The 17675-nt window shown below is 48.0% G+C and overlaps 1 protein-coding gene across 2 annotated transcripts; it reads right to left on the reverse strand.

Annotated features, from left to right (window-relative positions):
• Positions 1-1943: 1943 nt before the first annotated feature.
• SLC35B2 (solute carrier family 35 member B2) lies at positions 1944-16801 on the reverse strand. Of its 2 annotated transcripts, XM_030195754.1 has the most exons (3): positions 16611-16801; positions 4471-4631; positions 1944-3877 (listed from the first exon to the last, which is right to left on the reverse strand). In XM_030195754.1, the coding sequence occupies exons 1-3, from the start codon at positions 16777-16779 to the stop codon at positions 2939-2941; spliced, it is 1269 nt and encodes a 422-aa protein (XP_030051614.1). In that variant the 5' UTR covers positions 16780-16801; the 3' UTR covers positions 1944-2938. The 2 variants fall into 2 exon arrangements, with proteins under 2 accessions (XP_030051614.1, XP_030051615.1); XM_030195755.1 differs by lacking the exon at positions 16611-16801 and having other exon boundaries at positions 4511-4582.
• Between the last annotated feature and the right edge of the window lie 874 nt (positions 16802-17675).

The raw sequence follows: 17675 nt of genomic DNA on the forward strand, positions 1-17675 counted from the left end.
GCTTTCACATGCAGGTGAGAAGCGCTCTCATGTCAGTGCAGAGGGCCCGGCACGGAGGGGGGAGGGAGCGGTGGCGAGGAGGGTAGCTGGACATGGGGGGAGGGCAGGGGGGAGAAAGGAGGGTTGCTGGACATGGGGAGAGAGCAAGGCAGAGAGGAGGGTTGCTGGACATGGGGGGGAGGGCAGGGAAGAGAACAGGGTGGGGGGGGGGAGGCCAAGGGAAAGAGGAGGGTTGTTGGATATGGGAGGAGGGCAGGGGAGAGAGGAGGGTCGGTGGACGGGGTGAGGCCAGGGGAGATAGGAGGGCTGCTGGACATGGGGGGGGGGAGGGCAGGGGAGAGAGCAGGGTTGCTGGACATGGATCGATGGAGGGGAGAGAAGGGCAGGGGAGAGAGAGGAGGGTTGCTGGACATGGGGGGAGGGCATGGGAGAGAGCAGGGTTGGCGGACGGGGGGGGGGGGGGGGGGGGGAGCCAAGGGAAAGAGGAGGGTTGCTGGATATGGGGGAGGGCAGGGGAACGAGGATGGTTGGTGGACGGGGGGAGGGCAGGGGATACAGGAGGGCTGCTGGACATAGAAGGGAGGGCAGGGGAGAGAGCAGGGTTGCTGGACATGGATAGGGGGAGGGCAGGGGAGAGAGGAGGTTTGCTGGACATGGAGGTGAGAATTACAAATCTTGCCCGTTTTAACGGGCTTAACGGCTAGTATAAATATGAAACATATCTGGCTAAAAAAATCACTCAAATTTGCTCTGAATGAGGAGAAATGGTCTCCACTTTTATCTTACTTTAAAGATTCTTAGCGTGGCATGTTGTGCTATATATCATTAACTGTTGTTCTTTGCTTATATGTGACCTTTGATTGAAATGTACCTTTACTATGTATCCTCCTTATTCCCCCCCCACCCCCCCGGCCTTTCTTTCTTTTCACTAATTTTGTACATTTGTTCGCTATTGCCTAGTTGTTGCTTTTTTGATTGCATTTGTATTGAAAATCAATAAAAATACTAAGACTAAAGAAATCAATCTCTGCTGTAATCTATCCAAAGCGTTAGCAGGGAGTCTGCAGAACAGATAAGTGTCCTGCCCCACGCTCCCCCATGCAATACTATCACCCTAGTGACACTGTAGGAGGCCTGAGTGTCTCTGCCACACCGTCCCTGTTCAAACTTCTTCTACTAACCTATAAATGTACTCACTCTGCTGCTCCCCAGTATCTCTCCACACTCGTCCTTCCCTACACCCCTTCCCGTGCACTCCGCTCCATGGATAAATCCTTCTTATCTGTTCCCTTCTCCACTACTGCCAACTCCAGACTTGGCGCCTTCTGTCTCGCTGCACCCTACGCCTGGAATAAACTTCCTGAGCCCCTACGTCTTGCCCCATCCTTGGCCACCTTTAAATCTAGACTGAAAGCCCACCTCTTTAACATTGCTTTTGACTTGTAACCACTTACCTCCACCTACCCTTCTCTCCTCTTTCCTCTACATATTAATTGATTTGTTTGCTTTATTTTTTTGTCTACTAGATTGTAAGCTCTTTGAGCAGGTACTGTCTTTCTTCTATGTTTGTGCAGCGCTGCGTACGCTTTGTAGCGCTATAGAAATGCTAAATAGTAGTAGTAGCAGTAACTCTGTATAAAGCCCACGTCCCTGCCTTACATCCTGATAATAAACTGTGTTCCCCAGCAACGCTGCAGAAAATCTGCGTTTCCCTTTCCCCAAACCCCCATGGAATACCATACACCCCCCACTGACACTACGGAAAGTCTTCCCTACCCGACCCACTCAATGCAATACTGTAACTCCCCCCCCCCCCCCCCCCCCACAAAGAAAATAAATAAATAAATTGGTGATTCTGTGGTCTGCTCCAGTCAGCACCAACCCCAGTGGAACACAATTCCTCCACTTCCTCCTGAAGAAACAGAACCACTGTACATGCCTGCACCATCCCTTTAATTAGACAAATAAAATAACCATCAAATCAATTTCTCAGAAAGAGTGCAAATGCCTGGGCTGGAAGAAGCGAAGCGTCTTGACGCTCCCTGTCCGTACAGTCAAGCATGCTATGGTGAAGTATGGCAGGTGCCTGCTGCACAGAGAGGCATTTGGGGAGGGGGTGGGGGGGACGGCAACCTTATTTCTCTGTTCAGTAACTCAACCAAGCATATCCAGACTGTGCCGGAGCTGTATAAGACGACACTTCAGTTCCGGCACATCTGCCAGCTTCATAAATAAGGAGGAGAAAGTGGAGGTTCACCTGAATCGTGTAACAGTCACATCCTGATCTCTGCTTTCCTAATTCATCAAAATCTCCCAGGAAACAGCACTGGGGACGATGGACGTGAACAACCAGGAGTAGACGATAACAGAGCACTTTCAGTCAGCATCCCTGCACCCCCCCCCCCCTGCTGGAGGTGGCTGGAACTGCAGGAGCCAACATCTTTCCCATATCCAGAGTTCCTGTACTATTCCCTACAACACCTCCTACTGGAGGGAGGTGGAACTGCAGGTACTTTGACTTCCTCCCCGTAGCACTTTCTTTGGGGAAGAGGCTGGGCCTTCTTGAGCCACGCACTGCCCCGTCAGTGCTCCATCAAGCCTACACAACATTTTATAATGTTTAAATTCATCTTTTTTAAGTACAAAGGCCTTGAAAATGACTGACAGGATGTAAAGGTGGGGGCTGCATTTCATACACTGACAGGTGCTTTTCTGCGGGGGGGTATTAAGGCCTACGACAGGGCCAGATCTTCTAGGTGGCCCTACAGCGCCATCCTTTATGGACCATTAAGGCAGAGGGAAACATGATGCAGCAAAAGTTTCACATCCATGTGTCCTCTTCCCCCTGATTTTACTAAAAAGATTTTTACTAAAAAATATTCTCTTTTCACCCAATTGTGTCCATATAAAAGAACTTGGGGGGGGGGAGGGGCCCACGTTATACTTTCTGCACCGGTGCCTCACTGAGCACTGCCTTCCTGCTGCGCTTCTTCATCCGACTGCGAGCGTAGACACGCAGGAAGAGCGCCAGAAAGACCACGGCCACGCCCAGTCCACCCACCAGACTGACGGCGTGGCCGTAGATGAGGCAGGAGAGGAGAATGGCGAAAGCTTGCCGCAGAGTCATGATGATGGTGAACACGGCTGCGCCAAACCTGTTGATTGTGTAAAAGATGAAGAGCTGGCCGAAGGCGGAGCAGACGGAGAGCAGGGCGGCGTGGACCGCAAACTCCGGGTGACGGGCCATGAAGCGAACGGACTCGAACAGCGCGCCCTGCTCCAGCAGCGAGCCCATGGTGAAGAGACAGGAGAACAGGTTCACCCCAAACATCATCTGCACTGAGGACATCTTGTACTTGAAGAGCGAGTCCTGCCAGTTGGAGGTGAAGCTGTCGAAGACGATGTAACCAGCCAGGATGACCAGGCCAGAGAAGGTGGTGACGGTGGAGGGGTGCTTGCCAGTGCTGTTTGACAGTAAGAACATGCTGACACCTATGGAGATGAGCACCGCGGTAAGGTACTCCCAGTACTCGTAGGACTTGCTCGACACCAGCTTCCCCATAAGCATGACCGGGATGACTTTGGAGGCCTTGGCCAGCACCTGTGTGGGGAAGCTGATGAATTTGAGGGCCTCATATTGGCACCAGCTACTGAGGATGTTGGAGAGGGAGGCAAAGGAATACTTGTACATGGGGGCGCCATGACGCGGTTGCTTGCTCACTGCACAGTACAGTCCTGCCACTGTGAAGGCCAAGATGCGGTTCATGAACACCAGGAACTGGGAGTCCTTGAACTTCTCACCAGGGCTGGAGTCCGTGGCACCGTACGTCCTTGTCATCACTCGCTCCTGAAGGACGCCCCACGTCAGGTACGAGACCTACCAGGCAAAAGGGAGGAGCAACAGTTAATAATCAGTCCACAATCAGGGCATAAAAAGCAGAGCTATTATGGTCTCCTTGAACTCCAGACCTTCACCCCAACCGCATCCCATACTGCAACTAAGGACAGCTCACTCTCTCTCAAAAGGTCCCACGGTAGCTCCCCATGGTCTCCACGCACATAATGCCTCAAAATATTCCCGCACCCCCAAGACTCCAGCTCCTCCTCATCCCCCATGAACCTTTCCAGCTCTCAGCCCCCACTTTTGATTCTAACAATAATAGAACTAGGGAACACAAGATGAAATTAGAATGTGGTAGGTTTAAAACAAATTGGAGAAAGTTTTTCTTTACTCAGCGTGTGGTTAGACTCTGGAACTCATTGCCGGAGAAGGTAGTGAGGGCAGCTGGCCCTGCTGAGTTTAAAGGGGGTCTGGACAGATTCCTGAAGGAAAAGTCCATTGATCGTTATTAAATTTGGGGTTTTTGCCAGGTTCTTGGGGCCTGGATTGGCCGCTGTCAGAGACAGAGTGCTGGGCTTGATGGACTTTTGGTCTTTTCCCAGCGTGGCAGTGCTTATGTACTTATGTACCTGTAAGCCAGCAGCGCAGAAGAGAAGCCTGAGGACCTGCCTGGCTGTGGAAGGGTCCGTTGCCTCATTTCGAGCACTTGATGAGGCATCTTCAGAGTGCAGAGACTTTAATTCACTGCCGAATACACAGGATTTCACCAAGGGGAAGCAGATCCCATGGCCTGGAGAGAGACAGATATGGAGCCATTAGTTGGGAGACAACAAAAAACTAGACTATCACCGGTCCATTTGGGTCATGAGGAGCCAGGACCTCTTACAATTTTGTGATAAGTCATCATGGCTGCTCAATATGAACTACAATGCTTAAAAGTGGGGTAAACAATGTGTCAGCTACCTTGAAGGGCATCCGGGCATTGGTAACAGACGAGAGGCTGAGGGAGTGTGGTTATAGAGTGGTCCTTCGGGGGTATATGTCTAAAGCACAACTGGCTCATATGTTGGGGCCGGACAATTCGGGGGGTTCTAAATGCGGAGGGGGTCCCAGCTCATTATATCATGCCTTATGGCAATGCCCCAAGGTGCGCATGTTCTGGCAGAGGGTAAGAGGGTTTTTGATTCGATTGGGGAATAGAATTCAAGGAACGGAGAGGCAGTTTCTGTTGGATCAACCAAGAGCGTTTGCTCCATTAGGTGCCCCTGCTATAATGTTATGTAGGAAGCTGAGCTTGGTAGCTCGGAAATGCATTATGCAATACTGGGTCTCATCGGAAGGGCCAGCTTATTGGCATTGGCGCAATCAGGTGCATCTCCTGGCCTCTTGGGAGGCTAGGGACTCAAAACAATCGCCTAAGCGCAGAGTACGCTTTCTACAGATCTGGACACCATACCTGCAAACTCTCAGTCCAAGGGGACGTAGTCTACTTGTTAACGCCTGATAAATAGTGGAATAATGGAGAGTATGGGTAGCCTGGAGTGGTAAATTTAGTTTAGAGGGGAATCCTGCTTGCAAGGGGGGGAGGTATTGGGTGGGGGGTTGGAGGGGTTGAGTGAGATGTATATGGCTAAAGCTTGGCAGTGCTCTAGAGCTTTGATGTTTAGTTTTCTGATATTTTGTGAAAAGCACTATTTCACCTAACGAGGTATTTAAAGTGTATGATATTAGGAACAAAAGTCATTTAACATCTAATATTAGCACTTGACAAGGAATTGTTAAGAGGGGAGGGGGGAGAAAAATGGGGAAGAAAAGTGTTTGGCGATGTTGAATAAGTTGTAAGAATGCTGTTTTGTATATCAAGCAATGCTATATGAATATTCTAAGTTAATCTGTATTGTGATAATCGTCAATAAAACAGTTTAAACAAAAAGTGGGGTAAACAGAGAGGTGACTACGTAGGGACTGGAGAAGAAGACCACACTCCTCACTCCACAAAGAATTAACGCCCCCATGAACACAAAGTGAGGAGCTCACAACAGATCTTACAGAAGGAGACAAGACGGTGGAGCATCCAAAGTCTGGTATTATGATCTGGTAGGTTCCATTTCTAATATCCTTTCCTGAGGAATAATTTGTGTGACATTGTTGATCTAGAACCTGTTTCTCGAACTTTTGTTCTTTTCTCTGATAAGAGGCTATCATCAAACGTTTCCCCCTGCCAGATCAAACCCCCCCACACCCTGTACTTGTCCTTTTCTGAGTCTATACACTTCGCCATTTACTCTCACCTCTGCATATATGTGCTTTGTCTTATCAGGACTCCCCCATTCCCTGTCCTCATTTGACACTTATAGTACATTTCTTACCCCTACACTCTGCTTCTACCCATCTCTATGTATATAGACGCAGCCATTTCATGCCCCCACACTCTGCTTTCACCTTGCCTCATCATGCCTCCCCTACCCTGCTCTCATCTGCCTCTATGTATTTATTTCTTACCTTCCCTACCCTTACACCTGGCTCTCGCCCATCTCTGTATACAAACCTTGCCTTGTCTTACCTCACACCCTGCTCTCAACCATCTCTTGAAACACACACACTGATTTTTCCTGTTTTAGAGAATATACTCCTTGCTTTACTATCTTCCTACAACCTACTCTTATCCTTCTCTGAATACTTTGTGTTCATTTGCTTATATTTATAAACCAGTACTATCTGAAGACCTGAAGCAGTGTGCAACACACATCAACAACAACAAAAAAAACAATAATCCCCACAATACATCTTCAAATAATAACCACCTTAATCCACCCCCTTCCCAAGCTGATTCTCCTGAAATGCCTGCCCAAAAAACCCAGGTCTTTAGTCCTCTCCAAAACTCCCACAAATCAACACAGCTCCTCAAGTAGCCTACGTCAACCTTCAAATAATAACCACCTTAATCTACCCCCTTCCCAAGCTTATTCTCCTGAAATGCCTGCCCAAAAAGGCCAGGTCTTTAGTCCTCTCCAAAACTCCCACTAATCAACACAGATCCTCAAGTAGCCTATTTCAACCTTCAAATAATAACCACCTTAATCCCAAGCTGATTCTCCTGAAATGCCTGCCCAAAAAAGCCAGGTCTTTGTTTAGTCCTCTCCAAAACTCCCACAAATCAACACAGATCCTCAAGTAGCCTACTTCAACCTAATGGTGCTGCTATCGAAAAGGCATTTTGCTTTACTGTTTCCCAATGAGCCTCATGGACACTATCAAAACTCTCCAGCTTTGTGACCTCAAGGTTCTTCCCAGAAGATATTCAGACAATATCCTACAAATATTCTGGGCCCAGGGTGAGTAACGGCATTTTAAACTGTACTTTATGGGGCAACTGTACCAATCGCACTATTTTGTAAATATGTGCAGATCTTAGCTAGTAAAAGATATCCCCACTGAATGAAAAAAAAACCCCACGTATCCGGTAGTGTGGCAGCTGTGAGTGTAATGATGATTTTTTTTAGGAAAAAAAGCCTACCTGGTATCTTCGTTCCGTCTCTGTTACCAAAGCAGTTCCGCCGCCAAGACCCTGATGCAGCTAAAACGAAACACTGGCCACCGTTGGCTTGGGGCGAGTGAGTGAGGCTTGGGGCAAGAGCGCGAAAGAATGACAGCGCACCGTGGAGCACCTTTAGTGCTGTTTGTTTGAAAGCTAAGAATTTCATTCAAACTTCATGCACATATTCACAGTGCTGTTGCTGTGGTATGTTTTCACGATTTGTTTAGACCAGTGTACGAAGAACGTTACTGTTACCGCAATACACTTTAGGTTTTTGTCCAATGATGAACAGAGGATCTTTTTTAAGACCCGTTTCAGCTCTGTTAGATGTGTATGATCGAGGAGCTCTGTGAGGCCTTTATGCATGGGATATGCATAAAGGAATCCTGTGCCGAAGGAATGGATCCTCAGAAGCTTAGCCAAAATTGGGTGGCGGAGCAGGTGGGGGAAGAGAGGTTGGTGGTTGGGAGGCGAGGATAGTGGAGGGCAGACTTATACGGTCTGTGCCCTGAAAAAGACAGGTACAAATTCAAGGTAAGGTATACACATATGAGTTTATCTTGTTGGGCAGACTGGATGGACCGTGCAGGTCGTTTTCTGCCGCGTTCTACTATGTTACTATCATTACACTCACAGCTGCCACACTACTGGATACGTGTGGGTTTTTTTTCATTCAGTGGGGATATCTTTTAGTAGTTATTATCTTACGATTTCATATCTCCACACCCTATTCAATTGTATTTAGCAGATCTTATCTGGTACACATTTTGCAGCTATGCCTACACATAAGCAGAAATTATGTCTTACTTGATCATTTATCTTTTCTTTAGCCAGCGACACTGTTCTGCACGAATGGTTTTTATCCCCTCCTACCAGCAGATGGAGGTAGAGAAAACTGAATTCTACAAGTGACATCACTGTATAAGCTGTGGTGATCCCTGGAACACCACAGCTTATGCACCTGTCCAAGCAGAAGAAGGTTTAACACACCCAGCTGCAATAAACAGCACACGAGCAAAACACCACAAAATGGCACTCACCACCCTGCATATACCAGAATATAGCCATATCAGGGGAACCCCACGCTGTATGCTGCTAATCAGAATTATAATTGGACAAGCACCCCCCCCCCCCCCCCCCACCAATGACGGCTCTGCCAAAGTCTGAACGGCCTCTGATCAGTACATCTGTAGTGTTAACAAGGAATGTAACGAGCACCAAGTCGCTGCCCAACAGATCTTCTCAGGGGACACTGCCTGGGCCTCTGCCCAGGAAGCGGCCTGAGCCCTAGTAGAGTAGACCCTTAAGCCTCTGAGGCACTGGACGATCTCTGCCGATGTAAGTAGCCTCAATAGCCGACTTAATCCACCTCACAATGGAGGCCTTACAGGCCACTTGGCCCATCTGAGGGCCATGGAAAAGCACAAAGAGGCGGCCTGAGAGACGAAACTCATTAGTCTCCTTGAGGTAGCTGAGCGACGTTCAGCTTGTGAAGTCTCCGATCCTCCAGCAACAATCCCTGTGCAACGAAGGAGGGCAAACAAACCTCCTGATTGACATGGAATGGAGACACCACCTTTGGAAGAAAGGACGGAATCGTGCACAGGGACACAGAATCCTCTGAACAGGAGAGATAAGAATCCCAACACCACAGGGCCTGCGATTCCGAGACCCTCCTAGAAGAGGTGATAGCCACCAAAAACACTGTCTTGAGGGTAAGATCCTTGATGGAAGGCAAGTGCAGAGGCTCAAACAGGGCCTCAAACAACAACCGGAGGACTAAATTGAGATCTCAAGAAGGAAAGGAAGGAGCAAGGGGGGATGCAGATGTGTCACCTCCTTCAGAAACCAAGCCACCTTTCTATACAAGGCCAGAAAGATGCTTTTCACCTTCCCCCGAAAGCTAGACAAGGCAGCTACCTGGACCCTCAGTGAGCTCAATACCAGCCCCTGTTCCAGACCCTACTGGAGAACACCTAAAATAATCGAGAACCTGAGCCCGCCAAGGAGAAAGGGATCATTCCCTGCACAAGGTTTCATACACATGCCAGACCCTGACATAAGCCAGGGACGCAGAAGACTTCCTGGAGCATAAGTATGTAAGTACCTAAGTGTTGCCATATTGGGACAGACTGAAGATCCATCAATCCCAGCATTCTGTTTCCAACAGTGGCCAACCCAGGTTACAAGTACCTACCTAGTTTGACTTGATGGTGTCCTGAGCCAATGTGAAGGTGGAGAACTTCTTCAGTCACTGGAAGGACCCGGCCTCTAAAGGGATAGATGCCCTGGTACAGCCTTGGCCGGTAGTGAAGCCTCTCTGTCTTCCTTCCATGACCTCTCATTGGCCGCTTGTTGCGCAGGATTGTGCGTCATCCTCATCTGGTCTTGCTGGTGGTGCTGGATTGGCCTCGCCGATCATAGTATTCAGATCTCAGGCATTTGCTGGTGGAGGATCCACTTCCACTATCCAAGGGTCAGGGTCTGCTCTAATAAAGGCCAGTAGAGATGAAAGATCTGGATCCCTTTTGCCTTACGGTTTTGGCCATTGAAAGGCAATGTTTAGAGAAACGTAGGTTTTCCTTCGCTGTGATTTCTATCCTGCTGTGCAAGGTGATACATGTGGGAAAGAGGAACCTGAACTATAGTTACGTGGTGCAAGGTTCCACATTAGGAGTCACCAACCAGGAAAGGGATCTAGGTGTCATCATTGATGATATGTTGAAACCCTCTGTTCATTGTGCAGCAGCAGCTAAGAAAGCAAATAGAATTTTTAGTATTATTAGGAAAGGAATGGAAAACAACAATGAGGACGTTATATTACCTTTGCATTGCTCCGTGGTGTGACCGTACCTCGAATACTGGTTACTGCATCTCAAAAAAGATATAGCAGAATTAGAAAAGGCGGCAGAAGCTCTTAAACGGTGTTCCCGCTATGGCTCTCGCCGTTCCGCAGCGGGCGCTTGCTTAGCCAGGTGTGCCGAGGTTGTCGCTGACTCGGAGGGGACCTTGGTGTCTGTGGGGGATTCTTCCCGCGCGTCTGTCTCGGCGGCGTGCAGTGCTTTTCCCGTGTCAGAGGCGGTTGTGGAGCCAGCACCATTTTCTGCTGTTGATCCTTCCTGCCTCTCCAGTTCGGCTGCCTCGGCCCCTTGCACCTCAGTTGCACTTTCTGAAGTGCTTTCTCAAGTTTCTCCTGCTGCCTCCTCGGGTTCAGATTTTTCTTCGGAGTTTATTCTTTTAATGCATCAGGCTTATTTAATTAAGAAAGGTTTCCCGGTGCCCCCCCCCCCCTTCTCAAGAGCCTTTACTAGAAGGCAGAGAGGCTTCTCCTTCTCAGAGAGATTTTGGCTCTCTCTTACATCTTGAGGATCCTATGGCTAAGCATAGGAGGTTAACCTCTTTAGCTGAGGAAGGGTCCTTGGGACCCCATTCCCCTCCTCCTTCCATTTTGGGGGGGCTCTGGTGAGCCTGGCCGTCCTTCTAGGCTGGAGGACTTGGAAGAGACTGATTTTCTTCCTGCTGAACAGGATGGCCCGACGGCTGTAACGATTTTTCATCGTGGTGAGCTACCTGCCCTGATCTCACAGGCCCTGGAAGCCGTGAATATTGCAGATCCAGAGGTTCAGGCGTCAACCTCAGTTAATTTCAAAATGGCAAGTACTCGGAGACCTTCTAAAGCTTTTCCTCTGCATGATTCCATTCAAGAACTGATTTCCGCTCAGTGATCTGACCCTGAGAGTGCATTCAAAGTGGCTAGGGCTATGGCCCGACTTTATCCGGTGTCTACTCCTACTTTAGACTCCTTTTCCTTACCCAAAGTGGGCGCTTTGGTTACTGCAGTCACCAAGAAAACCACTCTTCCGGTGGAAGGTGGAGTTGTGCTTAAAGATGTTCAAGATAGACGTCTGGAAGCTTCCCTTAAACGTTCCTTTGAGGTGGTGGCCTTGGCCTTACAGGCCTCTATTTGCAGCTCTTATGCTGCCAGGGCATGCCTTTCTTAGATCCAGCAGGGTATAGAACAGGTTCCAGATCCTGCTTCTCCCCCGCTTGCTGGTGCTCCTATGGAGTCGGCTCTTGCGTATTTTGGCAGACACCCTTTATGACCTGGTCAGAGCGTCTACTAAACAGATGGCTTTTGCGGTTTCGGCTCGCTGTCTCCTGTGGCTCCGCCACTGGTCGGCAGATATGGCTTCTAAACAGTGCCTTACCAGACTTCCCTTTAGGCGGAAGCTTCTTTTCGGTGAGGATCTTGAAAAAATTGTGAAAGACCTGAGAGATTCGAAGTTCCAGCGGCTACCGGAAGATAAGCCCAAGGCTAATGCGAGGTCGGCCTCTTCTAAACCTCATTTCCGTGACTCCCGCCGCTATCGCCCTGGTCGTGGTTCGGCCTTTCAGCGCTCTAGATTCCAGCAGCGGTCTTCCTTTTGGAATGACAAGCGATTGTCGGCAGCAGCTACCAGGCCTCAAGCTCAAGGTCGACCTACACAACGATGGGGCGCAGGTCCTCTCTTCGGTTCTTTCTATAGGAGGTCGGTTAACCCTATTATACGAAGAGTGGACCAAGATTACTACAGACCAGTGGGTCTTGGATCTTATCAGAGAAGGCTACAGATTAGAATTTGCCTTGCCCGTCGCAGACTTCTTTTTGGAATCTCGATGTGCCACACAAGCCAGAAGAGCGGCAGTAGAAGCCACTTTGCAGGCATTGCTAGACCTTGGAGCAGTGGTCCCTGTCCTGCAAACAGAGGTTCGCACCGGTCGTTATTCCATCTACTTTGTGGTTCCTCGAAAAGGGGGTTGCTTCAGGCCTATTCTTGACCTCAGATATGTGAACGAGCGTCTTCGAGTTTGCCGTTTTTGCATGGAGACCGTTTGGTCGGTGATTGTGTCTGTCCAGCCGGGAGAGTTCCTCACGGCTCTGGATTTGAAAGAGGCATACTTGCATACCCCCATTTGGCCTCCTCATCAGAAGTTTCTTTGGTTTGTCGTGTTAGGCCATCATTTTCAGTTTTGCGCGCTACCCTTTGGCCTGGCTACGGCTCCTCGAACCTTTTCCAAGGTCATGGTAGTCGCCACGGCCTTTCTTCAAAAACAGCGGATCAAAGTCCACCCTTATCTGAACGATTGGTTGATCCAGGAAGACTCGGAAAATGAGTCGGTTAGCCACCTCTCGAGTTTTGCAGTTCCTGCAGTCCCTGGGTTGGGTAATCAATGTACCAAGAGTCATTTGGTTCCCTCCCAGTCCTTGGAGTATCTGGGAGTAGTTTTCGACACAGCTCAAGGATGTGTCTTCTTACCAGAAGCCAGGAGACTCAAACTTTGTTCTCAGATTCGCTGTTACGGACTCCCTCTCCTCAGGCTTGGGATTATGTCCAAGTTTTGGGGTCGATGACATCCATCCTGGAGGTGGTTCCGTGGGCGAGGACTCACATGCGACCTCTCCAGCGTGCCCTGTTACTTCGATGGTCTCCAGTCTCTCACGATTACCAACATCGTCTACCTTGGCTTCCCTTGGCGAGGGACAGCATGACTTGGTGGTCGCATGCTCCCAATCTTCGGAAGGGAATGCCTTTGGCGTCCCCGCAGTGGGTCCAGGTAGTAATGGATGCCAGTCTCTCGGGTTGGGGAGCTCATTGTCTCCACCGGGTGGCGCAGGGGCGTTGGTTGGCAACGGAAGCGAAGTGGCCGATCAACAGACTAGCGTTGAAAGCTGTGTTACTAGCCCTTCTATCCTTTCAGGATGTCCTGGAGGATTAGGCAGTTCGAATTCTCTCAGACAACACGTCGGCGGTAGCTTACATCAACCGGCAACGAGGCACTAAGAGTGGGGCTCTTGCCTCGGAGGCATTCGCCCTGCTGATTTGGGCAGTCTCATCTTCTCTGTCTGTCAGCGGCTCACATTGCAGGCCAGGACAATGTTCAAGCAGATTTTCTCAGCCATCGTATTTTAGATGCAGCGGAGTTGGAACTGGCGACAAAAGCATTTCTTCTGATCTGCCAGAAGTGGGGCTCACTTGTAATGGATCTGATGGCAACCAAATACAATGCCAAAGTCCCCAGGTTCTTCAGCAGAAAAGAGGTCAACTCTGCAGGAATAGACACTCTGTTATAGCCCTGGCCGGAAGCCCGTCTTCCCGCTGTGGCCCCTAATCGGGTGTATTCTACGTCAGATCAGACTTCATCTCGGTACGGTGGTTTTGGTAGCTCCAGATTGGCATTGTGCGTGGTATGCGGACCTAGTTCGTCTTCTGCTGGAACCTCCGCTCAGGCTGCCAGTTCTTCCCGGACTTCTCCATCAGGGCCCAGTTCAGATGGAGGACGTCTCCCACTTTGGTCTTACAGCTTGGCTCTTGAGAGGTCAAGATTGAGGAAGAAGGGTTATGCTGACTCAGTCATTACTACTTTACTTCGAGCCCGGAAGCGTTCCACTACTACAGCTTATGCCAGAGTGTGGCGCACGTTTGGCGCATGGTGTGCAGAGCGGGGTTGGTCTCCCCTTAAGACTTCTATTTCTCAGGTTTTGGTTTTTCTGCAAGAAGGGTTGCAGAAGGGTTTGGCTTATAATTCCCTTCGGGTTCAAGTCGCAGCCCTTGCCTGTTTCCGAGGTCGGGTGTCTGGCTATTCTCTGGCGGCTCACTCTGATGTGACTCAGTTTTTGAAAGGAGCTCTTCACCTTAGACCCCCGATACGACGTCCGTGTTCTGCCTGGAAGTTGAATCTTGTGCTCAGCGCTTTACAGGGTCCGCCGTTTGAAACCTTGTGTTTGGCCTCTGATGAAGATGTCACTCTGAAGACAGTGTTTTTGGTGGCCATTACCTCGGCACGTCGAGTTTCTGAACTGATGTGGCAGCGCAGAAGGATGCGCTTTTAGGGGCGACAGTGCTCACTCGGGGGGTGGCGGCTTCCCACCCTATTTAGGGGATTGCTTTGATACATCCCACCAGTTCCTGGATTCATCTGCTGCTGAGGCTAAGGAAGGTAAAATTAGGTCTTACCTGAGAATTTTCTTTCCTTTAGTCGCAGCAGATGAATCCAGGATCCCTACCCTGTATTGTTCTAGCCGCGCATTTCTTTCTTCGGATAGGGGATCTAATTTCTGAGATTAAGATAAAATGAAACAGAATTAAGATAAAATGAAACAGAAGAACGAAAAAAAGTTACTGGACTTATTGTTATTTTTCTGACAAGTTTAAGTTATGTGTTCGGCTGTTGCTGCATAGTTGTGAGCAGTGTTCTTGTTTCAATACTTTATCCTTATCCTCTGCTTTGGGGATGTGACCTATACTGAGGTGATAGGGAGCTGGGGTCCAGGGTCACTGCTATCTCTTCAGTGTTCTCTATCTCCACCTGATGGTAGGCGGATACAACACACCAGTTCCTGGATTCATCTGCTTTGACTAAAGGAAAGAAAATTATCAGGTAAGACCTAATTTTACCTTCCTGACATTAGTCCTGAGTCTGCCCCCCTTCAACCTCAATTCATGTCCTCTAGTTCTACAGCCTTCCTGTCTCCGGAACAGGTTCAGTTGCGGATTAATATCTTTCAAATATTTGAACGTCTGTATTACGTCACCCCTGTTTCTCCTTTCCTCCAAAGTATACATGTTCAGGTCAGCAAGTCTCTCCTCGTACGGTTTGCAACGCAAATCCCATACCATTTTTGTAGCTTTTCTTTGCACTGCTTCCAAGTGGGGTTGGATTTCTGTCCCCATGCAACTCTCTAATGTACACCCGATCTTATCACATCCCCATATATCATTTTCATACCCTTCTGTTGCCCATCCCTGGGAGTACTTACCACCCTTATCATGTCTGTACACACCAAAGCTACATCTTTCACTTACTATTTGCAGAGAGACATAATTAAATCTTACACACTCAAAAGAACAATAGAAGCTGCAGTTTAAATTCTCTCCGTTGTCAATGGGCTCTCCAGACCCTCTGTCTCCTGGGTCTCTGGCCTTCGGAGATGTCTTGGTGACCCTCCCAGCCAGCTTTTGTCTCTGTTAAGTGTTTGTAATTGACTAGCCCTGCTACCAGAAATTCCCAAGGAAAAAGGGAAAGAAGGTATTGAAATGCAGTTTCAATACATCTTTTGTAGAGGAGTGTGGTAGCCGTGTTAGTCCACTCTTAAAGGTTATCAATAGAAATCAAACAAAATAAAACATGGAAAAGAAAATAAGATGATACCTTTTTTATTGGACATAACTTAATACATTTCTTGATTAGCTTTCGAAGGTTGCCCTTCTTCGTCAGATCGGAAATAAGCAAATGTGCTAGCTGACAGTTTATATAAGTGAAAACGTTCAAGCATTACTATGACAGTCTGACGGGGTGGGAGGATATATACCAATGTGGTATATATCATTCAGTGTAAAAAATGTAACGAAGGATGCTATATTGGAGAAACAGGCCAGATGCTTAAGACAAGATTCAATTTACATAGACATCACATGAACAATACTGGTGCCAGTAGGGCTCCCACCCCTGTTGGTCAGCATTTTACAGGACCAGGACACTATACCAGTGACTTCACAGTGAGAATCCTGAAAGGTAACTTTAAAACCATACAAGAACGTAAGACCTTTGAAGTCAGAATGATTGACTATTTTAACACCCAACAGAAAGGACTTAACAAGGATCTGGGGTTCCTAGCCCATTATAAACCATAAAGCTGTATGTCTCTGTTGATCACCCTCCCCTCACCTATCCACACCTATCCTGTTAGAATATCAATGATATGCTTTGATGTCCCCATGCATACCTCCTACCCACCCCCATCCTCCCACCCTGTCAGACTGTCATAGTAATGCTTGAATGTTTTCACTTATATACACTGTCAGCTAGCACATTTGCTTATTTCCGATCTGACGAAGAAGGGCAACCTTCGAAAGCTAATCAAGAAATGTATTAAATTATGTCCAATAAAAAAGGTATCATCTTATTTTCTTTTCCATGTTTTATTTTGTTTGATTTCTATTGAATACATCTTTTAAAAGTTGCATTTTTATATTGATAAAATCAATAACTCTGCTACATATTTAATTCTGACAATTGGCTTATACCATTACACTATCATTCATCCTTCAGGTATACAAACTCTCTTATTACGTCTTCATATTCTGCTTCTCCCCATAACTCCCCATTTATCGGGTCTACATAGTCTGCCTCGCCCTTCATCCATCCCCCGATCCCTTCCATATACACCCTGCCTGCTCTCCTCATTCTTACCTGTTTCCAGGTAGTCTCTGCGTCTGAAGTACTGGATGAGCAGGAATCCCGGTATCACTATGGTTGCATAACCAGCAATGTTATAGAAGAAGCGGAACAGCCAGAAATCAGTCCAGGAGTCGAGTACAACTGAAGGAATTCCAGCGTCAGAAGAGACAGCCGAAACCATCAAAGGCAGAAGCAGGTAGAAGCTGCAAGAGAACAGAGCAGAAACTGAGCAGACAACAATAATTCTCCGCCTTGCATTACAGTCTAAGAAACGTATAAGCAAATGCACTGAGAGGTCCTAGGCAGGAATTGTACCCCAGCTCACTGAACCGACCAGTGCCAACCCTTTCGTTTCCTCCATCAGTCTCTAATATAACAATCACTTACAGAGGTGGAAAAAAAATTCTGAAAACACCACATGCAAACTGTGAAGAAACAGTGTATTTTAAGCCTGTAAAATGTATTTGATATTTTCCTGCCCAAATTAATTCTGAAGTGCATTTCTCTAGTTTTACCAGCAGGTGGTGCACATTTTATGTTAAAGCTGTTATAGAAAAGTGAATGCCCTCTTTCAGTGAAGAAGTGAATCTACAGTACTGTGAGCAGTATACTTTTAAAACTTGTTGACTGGGCTCTGATTGGCCCAGGAGCTCATTTCCTTTAGAGTGATGGATTTTGCTCCCAGTATCAGCCCGGAAGAAGAGAGAGAGAAAGCTCTTTGCTGAAGCCCTGTAAAAACCAGTTATATTTGATAACTGGTGAACAGCTATATTCCCTGATCTTTCCAGGTACTTTCTATGAAGTAAACAAATGTTTAGTTAGTGTTATAACTGATCCATATTTCAGTTACCTGCTATTGTTTGCTGATTGCACTTTTGTCATGAAATGCCTAGCCACCTGCCTGGGGTTATCCTGCGGCCACTCAGAGGGTCTATCCCCAGCACACCTCAGGTCCGCCTACACCTGCAGCTCGTGCTCTACACTAGCACCCTCCTCCCACTGACTGGGTCACAACCACCTCTGGGTAAGTCTCCTGCTCTCAAATTATCCCCAATGATTTCTAGCTTACTAGGGCCA

The sequence above is a fragment of the Microcaecilia unicolor genome, chromosome 3 (genome assembly GCF_901765095.1).
Source record: "Microcaecilia unicolor chromosome 3, aMicUni1.1, whole genome shotgun sequence".
In the NCBI taxonomy this organism is placed as follows: domain Eukaryota; kingdom Metazoa; phylum Chordata; class Amphibia; order Gymnophiona; family Siphonopidae; genus Microcaecilia; species Microcaecilia unicolor.

Bases quoted from the DNA above. Each gene is read 5' to 3' on its own strand.
- SLC35B2 (XM_030195754.1), bottom strand. From the start codon at position 16,779: ATGGTTTCGGCTGTCTCTTCTGACGCTGGAATTCCTTCAGTTGTACTC. The intron at 4,632-16,610 runs GTAAGAATGAGG...GTCTCTCTCCAG, and splicing joins CAGAGACTACCTGGAAACAG to GCCATGGGATCTGCTTCCCC. The intron at 3,878-4,470 runs GTACATAAGTAC...TTTGCCTGGTAG, and splicing joins TCTGCGCTGCTGGCTTACAG to GTCTCGTACCTGACGTGGGG.